The sequence below is a fragment of the Pantherophis guttatus genome, chromosome 3, assembly GCF_059756535.1.
Source record: "Pantherophis guttatus breed Tessera chromosome 3, ASM5975653v1, whole genome shotgun sequence".
Classification (NCBI taxonomy): domain Eukaryota; kingdom Metazoa; phylum Chordata; class Lepidosauria; order Squamata; family Colubridae; genus Pantherophis; species Pantherophis guttatus.
The window spans coordinates 150,265,569-150,281,366 of NC_142065.1; the positions used below are offsets into that span (position 1 = coordinate 150,265,569).

The 15,798-nt window shown below is 37.3% G+C and overlaps 2 protein-coding genes and 1 long non-coding RNA gene across 3 annotated transcripts in view; 2 read left to right on the plus strand and 1 right to left on the minus strand.

Annotated features, from left to right (window-relative positions):
- RANBP9 (RAN binding protein 9) overlaps window positions 1-2,456 on the plus strand; it is a 41,732-nt gene extending 39,276 nt beyond the window's left edge. Inside the window, exons 13-14 of the mRNA XM_034429223.3 lie at window positions 640-751; window positions 1,492-2,456. Of these exons, the coding sequence (XP_034285114.1) occupies window positions 640-751; window positions 1,492-1,622 (243 nt within the window). The 3' untranslated portion in view covers window positions 1,623-2,456. The remainder of the gene's footprint in view (window positions 1-639; window positions 752-1,491) is intronic.
- Window positions 2,457-4,411: 1,955 nt separating this feature from the next.
- Window positions 4,412-9,298, plus strand: LOC148114870 (uncharacterized). The gene is made up of 3 exons (XR_015733285.1): window positions 4,412-4,521; window positions 9,087-9,136; window positions 9,241-9,298. It is a non-coding gene; the product is annotated as an uncharacterized LOC148114870 (long non-coding RNA).
- On the minus strand, window positions 4,738-11,869 carry NOL7 (nucleolar protein 7). The gene is made up of 8 exons (XM_034429224.3): window positions 11,655-11,869; window positions 10,767-10,827; window positions 9,743-9,798; window positions 8,920-8,945; window positions 7,814-7,889; window positions 6,570-6,691; window positions 6,407-6,484; window positions 4,738-5,238 (listed from the first exon to the last, which is right to left on the minus strand). The coding sequence occupies exons 1-8, from the start codon at window positions 11,828-11,830 to the stop codon at window positions 5,171-5,173; spliced, it is 663 nt and encodes a 220-aa protein (XP_034285115.1). The 5' UTR covers window positions 11,831-11,869; the 3' UTR covers window positions 4,738-5,170.
- Window positions 11,870-15,798: the final 3,929 nt, after the last annotated feature.

Consider the following 15,798-nt stretch of genomic DNA (forward strand, 5'->3'; position numbering starts at 1 on the left):
ATGTCTGCAATCAAACAACTAAGCTCAGAGCACCAAAGACTCCCCAGTTCAACTCTGAACTACATAAATTCTCTTCTCTTGTACTGAAAATATAGATAGCATGAAATTGTGCTGACTTTTCCTTTTGCATAAGTGATTGGAAGATTGAATTGTATTGAGGGGAATGCAGTAGAATTTGTCCTATTAGAATCGGTTGTAGGAAATTAAATTAAAAAATTGCCTTCTTTTTTAGGCAGTTCTCCTTTACTCTTAACTAGCCCATTTTCAGTCTTTATTGAGGTTTAATACTAGAAACTATTATTTTATTATTATACAAAAGTGATACCTGTTGAGGATATTAAAGGGAGGAGGTACAAATACTTCAAATGTACATTTTGAGAAATGTTATGATGCCTCCAATGAGAGATTTAAAATTGATCTGAGTACGGTAAAAACTAATACTGAAAATAGCTTTAGTTTATTTCAGTAGGAAGAACAATGTAAATGTCATAATGACACAATTCATAGAATCATAGACTTAGAAGAGCTCATTTAAGTCATGAAGTCTATTCTCCTGCTTTATGCAGTAGTCTTGAAGTTGAAGCATCTAGAATAAATGGCTATCCAGCCACTAATTTCTAAGATCTGTTTCCTCAACAGGATGCATTCAGTTTACTTGCATATTCTGATCCATGGAATAGTCCAGTTGGAAATCAGCTGGATCCCATTCAGAGAGAGCCTGTATGTTCAGTTCTCAACAGCGCAATACTAGGTAAGCCTGTTAAGTTTCCTTCTTTATACAAATTTGTTAAGGTACATTAAACACAGAGGAAACAGATTACTTGATTATTGAAGGAATTCTGGAATTTCTGTTACTTTTTTAGAGGTATGACTATAAAGAAATAATTCTTGTACTGTAAGCCACTAAATGTTAGTATTCCATTGGGTCTGCCATTTATTATCAAACTCATAATGTGTTATACAAATGAGCAGTTCTATCCAGAGGCTTGTTAGCAGCCAGAATAGGAGGAGAGCCATTTCACTCCCCCCACCCCATATACTCCCCTACTCTCCCCCATTCTTACTTCTTTTTCACTCCTCTGGACATAGGGAAATATGAAATATAATGGCCTTTCAGCTTAGAAACGAAGGATTGCTCGATTACACCTAAAATAATTAGTAGCATTCCATAAGCAGTCTTGACTTTCAGGTCTTGTGTCACCCAGGCTGAGCACATTTACATTACTAGTTGAGAGGATACAAATGGGCCTTCTCTTTCACCATCATCAGAACTTTCTATCAAGAGTTTATTAATATTCAGTAAATATTGGAGGCATTAACATTTTATGATTTGACATGGTCTGCATAGTGAATTAAACTACTTAGTATGGAATTAACATTCCATTCCAGTAATTTTGAAAATAAGTTATTTGAGTTGGATAAAAATATTAGTGGAAATAATTTTTTGAGAAGTAAAACAAGTTAAAATAGTGCATTGTTGAATTTTTTCAGAGACACACAATCTACCAAAGCAACCTCCTCTTGCTCTCGCAATGGGACAGGCTTCACAGTGTCTAGGTCTGATGGCCCGATCAGGAATTGGATCCTGTGCGTTTGCCACAGTGGAAGATTATCTACACTAGCTATGCATCTGAAGGTGTCCATGGTGTATAATGTGGCATATATTCAACATGAAAGTAGACCAACTCTGCCAATTGGGAGTTTGGATTTTTTTTAATTATGTACTAAGGACAGGTCTGTTGCTTTACATTGCTTCCTAGTTTACAGCATGATGCAAATGATTTTCTAAACTACTGTTAGGAGATATTTTCCATCTTTAACCAGAGTTAAATATCATCAGTAACATCAGATTGAAAAACCTTTGAATTGTTACAAACAAACCAAAAAGTTCTGCCTCCTTCTTGGAGGGCAGGGCAAAATAGATAATGTTGTGGATGTGTTAGTACGTGGGTGATGTAAACTTCAAGCAGGATAATTTGCCAACTTTCACCCTCATTACATAGATCAATCAATGTAATTTGCAAACTGCGTATGTACCTGACAGTTTGGCTGTATAGTATTGATGGGAAGAAATATTTTTAATGTGTACTGTAAAACTTGAAATACTCAGGAGCTGAGTGAATATGTTTGTTGCTACTTACAATCTCAACCTGTTTCCTAGTGGTTTTTGTTTTAACATGGTCGTTTCAGCTCTGTTTCCTGTTTAACTGCAAACAACTTATGTTGTAGACTCACCTGTTTAACTGTTGTATTATAACAGTATTACATGTCAACACAGTGTGGTTATGGCCTATTTATATAAAAACCAAATATTTAGTCAATTTCAGTCTTAATTTAATCTTTGTACACCCTGCATTTTAAAAAGTGCTTAAATGAGTACTCTATTGCAATAAAATGTAGTGATACCATAATTAATCAGCCATTAAATACTTACATATGGTAGGATTGCTACCTTATTTTTCTGCTTGTGTTGTATTTGGGATTCAAGTAGATAAAATTTAAATATTTAAATTTAAATATTTAAATACTCTGGTTTCTCCTCAGATCATATAAATTTTTCACCTTTAAAATATTATTGCTACATCAAGCGACATATCCTGGACCAAAATCATGTTATGATCTAAGGCTGATGCAACTAAGTTAACTGCCCTGAATTATTATGGTTAACTTTTGCTTTTTATAAGCATATATAGCTGATATAAAAACAAGTGTCAACAAATGCAGACAATGGATACCCGAAACATGATTTTCATAGGTCAGGCCCAATACTTATCCTATACTTTATGCAGCAGGGGGTCTACATAAAAGCTAACATTTGCTTCACATTTGACATTAAAAGGTAGCAAGTTTGGATGTTATACAAAATCTGATCTTATCCTGTAATGGGAAAGAATCCAAATGCATGCATTTGCTTCATTTTTTTTGTCTGAAGGGAATGAAAATAGCAGCGTTAATAGTTTCTCCAGGTATTAAGCTAGGAAAGCTTGATGCTTTCACCAGAATAGATCCTGCAATAATCTACCTATGCCTCTTAATGCAGTGGCAAGGAAACATTCCTGAATTATTGAGTAAATAACTTATATTGGGCAAAAACAGTCCAACTTTATAAACAACTGTTGATGCTTTTGTTTGATAAAGCCTTTTGGTGTCACTGTTCCATGCTCTTAACCATTTGCTTTTCTGACCTGACAGGTTTGTTGGCATGGCTCATGGGCAACATTAACTCCTGCTGAAAATTATGGCTTAAGGCCCCACTTGAGCAAGATTGTGTTACCTATATTATGCTCTGTTTTGTAAAGAAGGCATACCACTAGCAGTAATTTTAACAACATACTATCTCAGGTCTATTCATAGAATGAAAAGGAGTGTTAAGTCTCGTATGTCTCCAAGCAAATTAAAAAAAAAAATCTAATGAAAAGTGCAATATAAGTAGCAGAGTGGAACAATCCCAAGGCTGCGATAGGCAGAATTTGCAAGGTGAAGATTTAGTCAGCCATCATTGTCAGTATTGAATAGCCCATTTTGTTACTCAGCCTACCCCTTAGTTATAGCTACAGATGTAAAGCTACAATGTTTTCAGTTTCTGCAAAGTCAATCTACCAAGTCTCCAAATTCAAAGGGATTATGTGGTGACCCTTGAATACAATAACCACTAGAGTTAAAATATATTAGCTTCCCAAGTATGTATCTTTGGTCTTTGAAAAGTAGGATAGGAAGAGTATTGATGCTTTTGAACTTTGATTCTTGGAGAAAACTCTTGAGAATACTGTGGACAGCCAAAAAACAAGCAAACAAACAAATCAACTCAGACTTCTCACTTGAGGCGCCAATTGACCAGGCTCCAGTGATCCTATTTTGGGCATAAGATAGCTCTCTGGAGAAGACTCTAATATGGGGAAGGTGGAAGAAAAAGGATGGATCCAAACACAGTGCAGTGAATACACCACTACTAAGAGATCTGAAGGATCAGATTAGAGACAGATAAAATTTATGTGGTTGTTAAGAGTCAGCAACGATTCGACATATAATCAAGCGTGTCTCTTAATTCCCTTGGAGGAATAGGGAGAACAACAGAATTTGAGTAAAAAACCAAATTAATATAATTCAGTGACGTCAAGGAATAATGCTGAGATCTTAGGGGAGCCACCTTCCATTATCTAATTCCAACCAGGATTCTGATCGAGATACATAGATCTGAACTACAAGAATTATGGGATTACCCCATCAAGAGACAAAGGACAGAAAAAAAAAGGCTTGCCCAACTACTTAACATCTTAGGAATAGAGGTCTTCTTAGATATACTGGATACCTGTTCCTGAATAGCTCCATTTTTACAGTTAGTTCTGATCAGTATAAAATTCATTTAGATGAAGATCAGCTTTCAAGTTTAACTTTTTTTATTGGAAAGGAGCCAAACATGAAATTTCTAGACAACCTGATTTCTTCTTTGGACCTGCTTTGCTACTGGTGCTGACTCCTAAAGAAATTCAGCAGTGGATTATAACTATACCGTTGTCTGCCGTAAGTATTCTCTGCTGGCTTCTTGCACTGGACCATTTGGCTATGCCTCTTATCCTAGTAAGTGAGCTAGGGATAGGCAGTTAATGAATTAGGTATTCCTGCTGATGCACATCTTGCTTGTGGTTCCCATAGGCAGCTAGGCAACAGGTAGGGGAACAAGCTACTTGTTGGAATGTTTACTAAAATTCCATGGGAATAATTTTCAGACAAACGAGATTCAGTGTTTTATGTTTTATTTAATATTTCCCATATTTGCAAACCTATATATATAAATTATTTCAAGATATATCTTCTTTTTACAGCTGGAATGTACTTCCAAAAAACATGTAATGAATAAGTCAATTTACAGATGTGTGACAGCATTTTAGCAACAAGAGTATCAAAATATTTAAGAAACTGATTTCTCATTCAATCAAAACTTAATTCAACTGAATTCAAAAGACCCAGATAAAATTACTTTTAGTTGGAACATACCATTGCAAGACCCTAATTATTTTCCAGAGAATTACTTTTTAATTCTCTGTAAAGATTTAAAAGAAAACATAAATCATAAAAATGTTAACACTCTATAAAACAATAGCAAGGACATTATACAACTCAAATACAAGATATTTGCAATGATATTGTACATAAACAACAGCAAAATATTTCAGGGAATTAATTTTGAAGATACCCAATGTTTTGTAAACCGAGTAGCTTTTTCTTTTTTTACTTTACCTAGGGAACAAGAAAACAGACAATTAGTTGAAAAAAGAAGTCAAGAATGCTAAAGTTGTTGCTGTAGGTTCCATAAAAGCTCAGATTTGCCACTGCTTGAGTATTCCCATTTAAGAAAACATCTTCCATTCACTCTCAACAGAATCTATATAAAAACCACTAAAACTATAAGTCTACGGCATATTCAGTATTCGTGAACAATTTGGTTAGGTTTGCCATTATGGAGCCTGCTCATTTTATAGTAATCAAACAGAAAGGAAAAAAAGTCTTCCATCTCTGGAATTTGAGATCATTTTCTGTACCTTTCTGTAATGTCGTGAATTTGGTGGCCCAGTGAGACAAAGTACCTTGCCTCTTGTATTCCTCACCTGGTATCAAAGCTCATATTTACGTGACGAATCAGACATCCACTAATATAAGAACTCACTCACCAATTTTATAGGAATAAATGCAAAAATGTCTATTGTTCCTGGGAAGCCTTTACAGGATTTGCAAACTAAAAAGTTTTTCATTCATGTTTTCTACACAAACACAAATAGCCTTATATAAAAATTACAATTCTCAAAAATACTGAAGCAGTTTGACATCTGGTCTTCTGCGTTTTTCCCCCTTTCACTTTACGTGGTAACCTACAATCCTGGAATCTCCTGATGGTTTTGCATCCGACTGTTACCAGGTCTGACCCCGTTTGCTTTTTTTAAATGAACTAAAAATGAACTAAAATTGACTACATGCGCTGTCATGTGTGACTGTTCAAGACCACAGGTGCTTTGAATGGTAAGACATCTTGAATATGCTTAGTAGTAAACAACTCTTACCTTAAATTACATGGACACCCAATTTCACACTCACACTTCATAATCATATCCCAAGGGTATAAATGTCTCTCATGTTACAAACATCTTGTGCTTTTGCTATATTTGACCCTATTTATATTTTTCATATGTGAGATCATGTAGGAAATTACCATTTTGACGGAAGGTCCTTCAAAATAACTACAGCAATTGCTTTGGACCAGATTTTTCACTTTTAGTACATGTTCCTCAGTTAAAAGAAAAAGGGGCACACAACGTGAAATCTAAACTTAAAACAATGAAGTCAATAAAGGCACAATCACCACAAAAGCTCTTTTAAATTGTTGCTATAAGACAAAGGAATATCATCTTACCCCAAGATTTATTCACAAACTGGATTGCAGCTTTTTTAACTGCATTTTTCTTGTTTTCAACAGAAAAATATTGATTTGCTGGAATAACAAGAGAGATTTAACTGAATTGTAATTGTCATATGATCAATGTATTTTCTAAGTTCATTATACAAAGCTCCTTTACCAGTAGTTCGATTGCCGCTTGCTCCATAAAGATGGTTCTGTATAAAGTCTTTGGCATCCTGTTGCTGTCGATTGGTTAGCTCCTGGTCTTCTAACCGTACAGCCATGTAATTTGGAGGGCATCTAATGATAAAGAAACAGTGAACATATTTACTGCCTTGGTTTTCGACTTCATTTTACAGAAGCAAAACCACATTCCCTGTATTTTTGCCACATTGACTAAATAAAACAATAACATGCAAACAAGATAACTCTTAGTTGCAGCGTGAACTACGACTGAACTCAAGCTTATCAACAGTTTTACTGTTTCAAATATTTAGCTTACATAAAGTGGTGCCACTTACAGAGTTTGCCCTTCATCTGCAACTGGTACCTCAGGTTTAAATTATTGCAAAAATCTGCTCAAAACAAAATGAATGTGCAATAGCAAATCTCATGTGCTTGTTATAACCACATTTAAGAATTACTCCACATCACTGCAAAGCCCCATCATCCATAATATATAGGCTTCTTCACCATGCACCAACATCAATTCTACAGCTACAGCTATAACTACAGGCTTTTGAAGATAAAACAAAGTATTTCTAAAAGTTACTATAAGAGTGTCTTCCATTTTACCTAACTGTGGCCTCTCTTCTTAAAGTACCATATTTTTCAGACTATAAAACACACCTAGATTTAGAGGAGGAAAACAAGGGTCCTGTTTTCACCCTCCCCGGCCCCCAGAAGCTCTTTGCAGGCCAAAAATGCCCATTTTTGGCCTCCTGAACCCTTCGCGCGTCCTGTTTTTGCAGAGTGCTTCTGGGGGCTGGGGAGGATGAAAAAGGGACATGCGGAGGATTCGGGAGGCCAAAAACAGGCCCATATTCGGTATATAAGACACACAGACATTTCCACCCACTTTTTTTGGGGGGGGATGTGTCTTATAGTCCGAAAAAAAACGTAATTTAATTTGGAGCCTTATAAAAGTACAGCATATCTCAGTGATTTGAACCTGCAGGAGACAAGTGTTTCTACAACTGCCTAAATGAGAATGTTGCTTTTATTTGAGAATAAATTGGAAATCAGTTTTCGCAAAGATGTTATCTTTTCTTGAAATTACTGTGATAATTTAGTTCATCATACCAAATAAAACAACCAAGTCAGGGCTTGCTAAACCTGGGGCCCTCTTAAGTATGGATTTCTATCTCCAGAATTATCCTCATGCTGGCCAAGAAATTCAGAGTGTTGGTCTATAAGCCATACCTGGTTGCCAACATTTCTTCTTCACTGTCTTTTTCTGAATCTTCTTCATTTTCAACTTCATCTTCAACATTCTGATCTATAAATTAATACATGTGCTGAATATTAAAGGCCTTAAACTAATTTTAAATGGGATTCTAGAAACACTTGCTTATAAATGTGTGAAAAAAACTGATGACTCTTATTATCAGAAAGAGTTCGGGATCCAGCCTAAATGGGAATTTTGAAAAAATAAATAATACCATGGTAGGCAAGAATTGAGCTGCATTGCTTAATCTCCAGAAGCTCTGATGCAAATCCTCTATAAACCTGAATTTTGATAGGAATCAATTAGGAAAATTAGATAAACTGCTTAGGAAAAATCCCTGTGTCATTTTTATTAATATATTGTTTAGAAAATATAATTCATTCTACTTGGTATTTGCTGGCAAATATGGTTATTATACTTGGTTACCTAATTTTAGCATGACCTACTGATGCACAACTTTGCTTAGTCCCCCAGAAGTAACAAAAGAGTAATATTATTTTAGTTTTGTTAAGAACTTTGTCCTTCTACAAGGATGAAGCCAGAGTCCCACTTGTACTTGCTCATGGATGGAGACAACTCTGCTAACCAAGATTTAAGGTTTACATTATGTTCTATTCCTTCCACGGCAAACATGTTAACGATCAAATTGGAATGTTTTTTAACTGAAAAGAGTGGGATTACAAAAATGCCAACTTAAAAAAAATACCTAGAAGTATTTAGTGATCAATATTAAGGAATAGTAATATTTTTCTATGTAGGGTACTGTCTTATTGACTAAGACTTTCACATCATTCTTCTAGACCACTTACAAATATCTGAATGACCATCAGAGACAGAGAATTTTATATATTCATCTATTTCATATTAAGTATTATATTTATTATATTTATATTATAAATAATATAAAGTAATATTAAATATTACTTTATATTTTTTTTCAAATGGTCCTATTCACCTCTATTTGATTCTTAGATTCATAGCCATATTAGATTATATGTGGATCTCAAACCACATTTTTATACTATTCACAATATAATAACACACAGTAGAGGTAACATAAAAAGTAGACTTTTATATATACCTTGTTCCTCAGATGTCGAATTGGTGCTAATGGAAGAAAAGTTGAGAAGAATTTAGAGATTTCATAATCTATAAATAAAAAGTTAATCACATTCTGCCAAACTATCAATACTAAGCTAATTAAAATACATGAATTTAATGTAAATTCCTCACATTCTTTCTTTTCAGAAATTGACAGAAGTTTTTGAACTGGAGGAAATAATTTAGCCTTGTTTGAGGTAGGTTTCAAAAATAGTCAAGTACTTGACTTATTAACAGCAAAATATTTCAACCTGTTTCTTACATCACAAATTACTTTTCGTTTCACAAACACCCCATACAGGTGGTCCTTGTCATAAAACCATAATGGAGCCCCAAATTTCTGATGCTAAGTGAGAAAGTTGTTAGGTGAGTTCTGCCCCATTTTACAACTTCTTGCCATGGTTATTAAGTGAATCACTGCAGTTATTTAATAACACAGTTGTTAAGTGGCTTCCCCACTGACTCTTCTTGCAAAAGGTAATCACATGACCCCAGGACACTAACCACCATAAATATGAACCAGTTGCCAAGCATCTGAATTTTTAACACTTGACCATAGGGATGCTGCAACTGTTATAAATATGAAAAATGGTCATAACTCAATTTTCTCAGTGCTGTTGTAACTTTGAACTAAATGGATTATTGTAAATCAAGTACTACCTGTAATACAATTTGATAAACATACAGTACTGTCATTTAGGGAAAATCAAGCCTGAGAGAAATGATGGAATTGACTGTTTCTCAGGATTACAGATAAAGATAACTTGGAATAGTTACATGTAGCCCAGAACGTATCTGCTTACCTGTTCTGTGTGGATGCTAACTCCTCCAAGACATTTTCAGGAAGCAGCTTTCTTTTCTGAGAAGATTAAATTTTTCCAATTAATACTATTTCTAGTCATTAACTTAGTCCTCTAATAATTTTTTGGAGACTTTGATTAGTTATAAACTATATCTAGTTAATTCAAGGCAGCAAATCTAAGTATGAAAATATAACATTATAACAATAATGTAATACCTAAATCAAGCATACGTTGAAATGGGTAGGAAACGTAGTATCCTCCAGATCAGGGGTGTCAAACTGGTGACGCATGGGCCAGATATGTCATGCGCAGGCCATGCTCATCCTGGCTCCACAAAGGGAAAAAATGTCATGATACGTCACATGATGTGATTAGAGTTTGACACACATGCTCCAGATGTTTTCCACCTACAACTCCCAAAATCCCTGATCACTTGTGATGCTAGAAGAAAATCTCTGCATAATGCTTGTTATTGTCCCAGAATTTTTAGTTGGTAATAAGAGCACTAAAGAGTTTACTTTTGCAAACTGCCACATGTTCTGAAACTAGAAATAGTTTTCATGGTGGGAAATAAATCCCTAAGAATAGTTTATTTCTCTATTATTTTCTATATTCAGCACATATTCCCTTGTCATTTTCATTGCTTAAATCTGTCCAATCTGATTCTCTTTGGATATGCCGAACAAAACTCACATCATCCTCAATCAAGTCCAGCTCACTTAAAGGACACATTAAGGAAACTTTAAAATGGTAGCTGGAACATTTACAATACAATAGCAACACTTTGGCAGCTTTTCATTAAGACAAATCCTTGTTCAATAATTTCGACATGCTATTATAAATTCTCAGAAAATCAGGAAGCAGTATATGTAGTTAAATTTACAGTGAAACATGATAAAAATTACAATGGAATAAACTTTCATTATAATTACACCCTACACGAGATAGGGTGTAAACATGTCTGAACCTTTTTTATGTTTAACAAAGCATTATAAAACATTATAAACATGAGATACAAAATTACCTTTTGTTCCTTAAATAGTTCTTCTCTATGTCGTCTCTTTTCTTTCAATGTGGCCTTTTCTCTAAGAAAGCAAAATAAGACATGAATGGATTACAAAAATATGCATTTGGTCCACAAAGCTGAATGCGTTCACAAAATGCTGCCTCCATACAAGGTGATGTAATTAAAGGTTTTCCTGTTTTTAAAAATATGGGATGTGTCACTGGTTAAAATCTGTATTATTGCAATGCATATAATCAACACCCAGAAACAGTAACAGAGTTGGAAGGGACCTTGGAGGTCTTCTAGTCCAACCCCCTATTCTCTCAAGCAGGAGAACCTATACCATTTCAGAGAAGTAAGTAGTTGTCCAATTTCTTCTTAGAAACAATAAATGATGGAGCACCTACAACTTCTGGAGGCCAGCCGTTCATCCGATTCACTGTTTTGGTAGGAAACTTCTTAGTTTTAGGTTGGATCTCTTTGATAAGTTTCCATCCGTTACTTCCTATCCTGCCCTGGATGCTTTGGAGAATAGGCCGAACCCCCGAACCCCCCATTACAGATGATACGAGAGGCAGCTTTCCAAATTGCTTACATGGATACTGAGGCCAAGGACAACGGCGAATGGAATTACGGAAGGGAAATTCCTACTGAAAGCTTGGCCAGAAAAAACAACGTTGACAATATCGGACAAAGAGCCACTCCTGAAAACTACCGCTGTAATGACTTTAAATGCAACCTCCCGCTGCCTCCGTTGGCTTTTGGCTTCTCTGCTTTGCTGTACCGGAGCGGCACTCCCGGGGGGGGGGGGGCGCAATCGGCAGGGCAGGGCGGTTCAGGCCGCTCCGAGGCCCTCCTCACCCGCTGCCCCGGTTCCCGCGTCGGGTGGCGTAGGGCTTGTGTTACCTGCGGGCCCGCTCCCCCGCCAACCGGCGCTCCTCCGCAGCGGCTTCCCGCGCCCTCTCGAAAGTCACTTCCTCTGGGGCCTCGTCGCTTTCTTCCTCGTCGGAAAAGGCAGCGGCGGCCATAACCGCCGCTTCTCTTTGCTCCATTGCCTTAGCGCCACCACTGCGCGCCTCCATCTTGCTAACCTAACTTCCGGTGAACCTCGAACTCTATCACCGGAAGAAATCCGCCGGAACCTAAAAAGGCAGGGCGGGGGTGGGGGTTTCCGCCTACTGTACTTCGTGTGCCGGGAAAGGCAGCTGGCAAATAGAGTTTTGAGATAACCCGGAAGGAGATCTTCGCCTTCATTATTAGATACTTTTTTAAAAAAAACAAAACATCTTTGGTGGTTTGTGGAGACAACAGAAACAATTTACAGTGTAAAATACCTACAACTGGGCGTTAAAGGGTTTTTACAAGGACCACGGGAAAGTCTGTAGAGATTGTCAGTCACCCAGGTCAGGGTTGTCCCAAAGGTGCTTTTTCAGGAGGCAACTGGACTTTCTTGTTTTTTCTCTTTGAAGACGTTTCGCTCCTCAGCCAAGAAGCTTCTTCAGGTCTGACTGGATGGTGGGGACTGGAAGGATTTATATTCCTTGCAGACAGCTGGTCATTTGCATCGTTTTAGAGAGTCGTTGAGGCCACTTGGAGGTTTACCTGTGTCCTCAGGGTCACCTGAGTAGTGCTCCTGGTTCCTGTAGTCAATGATTTTTTTCCTCTGGCAATCCATTCCTACTCCCACACCATTCCAAGGGTGTTCGTCCCAAATTGTATAGCTAAAAGTTTGTAGAGATTCGTCATGGTTGTTCCAAAGGTGCTTTTTCAGGAGGCAACTGGATTTTGTTGTTTTTCCTTTGAAGAAAAAAGTATCCTGTCAGAGCTGAAGATGCTTCTTAGATGAGAAGCGAAACGTCTTCAAAGAGAAAAAACAAAGTCCAATTGCCTCCTGAAAAAGCACCTTTGGGACAATCACGGGAAAGAAGAACCCAAAATGTAGGTTCTGTCAATTATGTTTCTTATACCAATTGCAGCGTTTTATGTTTCCCACTCTTTCCAAAATGAATAGAGGGGTCCGGTTCATGCCCCTTCCATGTATCTATGCATTGGATGAACGTCTTTTTTTAAAAAAATTGGCTATCTTTATCGTGAACAGCAAACTAAGGTAGTGGGAGTTGGAGTTGGTAGGAAATGCAGTCCAAAACCCAGGCTATTGTAATTGGACCAAAAAGTCGGATGACCACTAGAGTTTTGGTTGTTCAAATATAACAGCCTTCCCCAAACACAATGGAGAATTGCTGGCTGCTTTTCCACTAGCAGATTGGCGCAAGAGGGCAATTCACTAGGGTTGAGCGCTGCATCCTGGCTTCAATGTTGTGTGGGGGGAAAAAACACTTGCACAATCTATGGCCAAGCCTTTGCTCTGAGCCCTTCTCACTACTATGTTATGGAAGCAATTGATCCTCTCAGTATTCCTGCGGCAACTAACACCCCAACACACTGCATAAAAATTAATTTATTTTGGTCTGTGTTGCCATCTCATATTTCCTGATAAACACAGTAGTAGATAATCACAACTGCTCTGAAACTCCCACTTTCAGATCAGTTTCCTCTTCTATTGTAGGAGACATAGACAAGAATTAAAGGGTGCAAGTCCCATTACCCTCATTTAATGGACCAGGATTGTTTTCCCAAGCAAAGCAATTGTTAAAACATCACCTAGGCTGCTTAACAGTTGTATTGCAGTGGTTAAACAAGGATTGAGCAAGGCAAGGATTTCTCATTTTTCCTGTCCTGCACAAACTGCTTCTGCTTCAACTGTCCCACTTGCCTATCTCCTCTCCATCTCTGTTCTGTTGGTGTCCTGCACAGAATGGCAAAGATGAAGACATCACTGTATTGGGCCACCACTATCTACCTGCTGCTGCCTGCTCTCTTTCCCAAACTGACCATTATCTTCTTTGCTTCTCCTTCATTGGGCTCACTGCCATTGCCCATCCTCAAGCCCCACGGAGCAGGGATCCTGTCCATAACAGAATAACAGTTGGAAGGGACCTGGGAGGTCTTCTATTCCAACCCTCTGCTCAAGCAGGAAACCCTATACCATTTTGGACAAATGGTTGTCCAATCTCTTCTTAAAAACCTCCAGTGTTGGGAACACTCACAACTTCTGGAGGCAAGTCGTTGCACTGATTAAATTGTTGTCAGGAAAAGAAAAGGCCCCTTGCAGCTACTGTGCTGCACCATTGTCTCCCTTGCTCTTCGCTCAGCAGGCTCAGCCCACTGCCTGACTACTCTTCAATGTTTTTATTAATGTCTAGGATGAAAAGTGAAGAATACTTAGCAATTTGTGGGTGAGACATTAGAATGGATATTGTTTGTGGACAAAAATAAATTTCAAAGTGATATTAGAGAAATCAGCTGAAAATAAGTTACATTTCACGCATCCAAAATCCTTAGGAAACAAATCAACTGCACAAACATAAGGCAGATATCTTGCTGAGTGTAGTTGTGAAAAAACTGCCAACTAATTTACTGGAGAAAAACCACATGCATCAGGGAAAGCAATATTTCCAAATCATATTCTAATTTGCATTGGCCAGGTTCCATCTCAAGTATTGTGCCAGTTCTAAATACTAGGATTCAGAGAAATTGGAGCAGGCTTAGAAAAGACCAGACCATAGAGTCATTCTAAGAGGGAGACGGTGGTCTCTAAATATGATTGGTTAATAAGCAACCAAGCAACAAGGATGGTAAATCCAATAAAGCAAGCTGGAAGGAGCTAAGTTTAAGCCTTGAGAAAAATGACTGAAATGGGATCTGGTATCAATTTTCAAATACCTGAAAGGATGCCATATGTAAGATAAATACTTGTTCTCTCATTCCAGAGTGCAAGACACAGAATAATAAAGTAACAGAAAAGCAGATTTTAATTTTAATGTTAGGGAGGAGAAAAAATCTTAACAGTACGTTTCACAACCCATTGAGCAGGGTTGTTAAAATTCCTGGCCCGCGGGCCGGATGCATCACACACTGGCCACGCCCAGTTTAGCGAAGGAGGAAAAAATCCTGATACATCATGTGATGCCGCCATGACGTGAGTTTGACACCCCTGCCATTGAGGGTCACTAATATTGTCAAGGCAATAGGTTTCTTTTATACTGGAGAAAGTAAGTTCATACTCACTGTCATAAGACCTTTTAAAGTCAGATCCATTTCCCAGATGTTACTTGGGTTTCATTATATGAGTTATTGCTGTATATATGCCCTTAAAATACCATCCAATCTAGATAACTAAGAGCCCTATTTTAAGTGCCTTGCTAGGTTTCAAATGCAGCAATCTACTTAAAACTGAGGTGATCCTGCTGCTGGTGCCAAAAATCTGCATGTGTTGGCTCTACTTCTGGCTTGTTCATTTTTCCAATGATTCTCTAACCATGACTCTTGACAATTTGTTCCACTTTCCAGAAAACCAGAATCCAGAATTAGGTATGCCAGTGTTCCTTCTCATACCAACCTCTGCTAGCCATCGAGTTATTATGAGCTAGAACTGCAATTTGGCAGGTTTTCAATAAGTCTATCCAGGTGGACCAGGGCAATCTAAGTAACCACTGAGTGACAGGACATAAACGGAAAAGCCTTTAAACCAGCAAGATTACATATTTGATATTACATGTTCCAACTCTGTGGTGCTCTCTTTGACCCACTTTAAGATGTCCGCCCTGAGTCCTTCGGGAGTACGGTGGTATATAAATTTAATAAATAAATAAATAAATAAATAAATAAATAAATAATAATAATAATAATAATAATAATAATAATAATAATAATAATAATATCTGGTCTTCCATGATATTTGTATAATGATACCTCTTTTGCACAGGGAACTTTGTCCTTGTCATTTGGAGAAACTTGAAACTCTGTTCCTTTGTTGGTTTTTTCTAGAGCAAGTTGTACCCCCCTCGTAATAGCACTTGCTAGCAGACGTTGCACTTGTTCTGAGCATGGTTTTGTTTGCTTTATATTGTCAGACCAGCACAATTATTACAGTCACCATAGGAAAATGCTGTCTTACTTTCAGGATTCAGTCTTGCGTTTGGGATTCTGC

Excerpts from the sequence above, each read along its gene's own strand:
- NOL7 (XM_034429224.3), bottom strand. The coding sequence starts at position 11,830 with ATGGAGGCGCGCAGTGGTGGCGCTAAGGCAATGGAGCAAAGAGAAGCG. Across the intron at positions 6,485-6,569 it reads AAGCGGCAATCGAACTACTG|CAAATCAATATTTTTCTGTT; the intron begins GTAAAGGAGCTT and ends TTGTTATTCCAG. Across the intron at positions 5,239-6,406 it reads GTTTGTGAATAAATCTTGGG|GTAAAGTAAAAAAAGAAAAA; the intron begins GTAAGATGATAT and ends CTTGTTCCCTAG.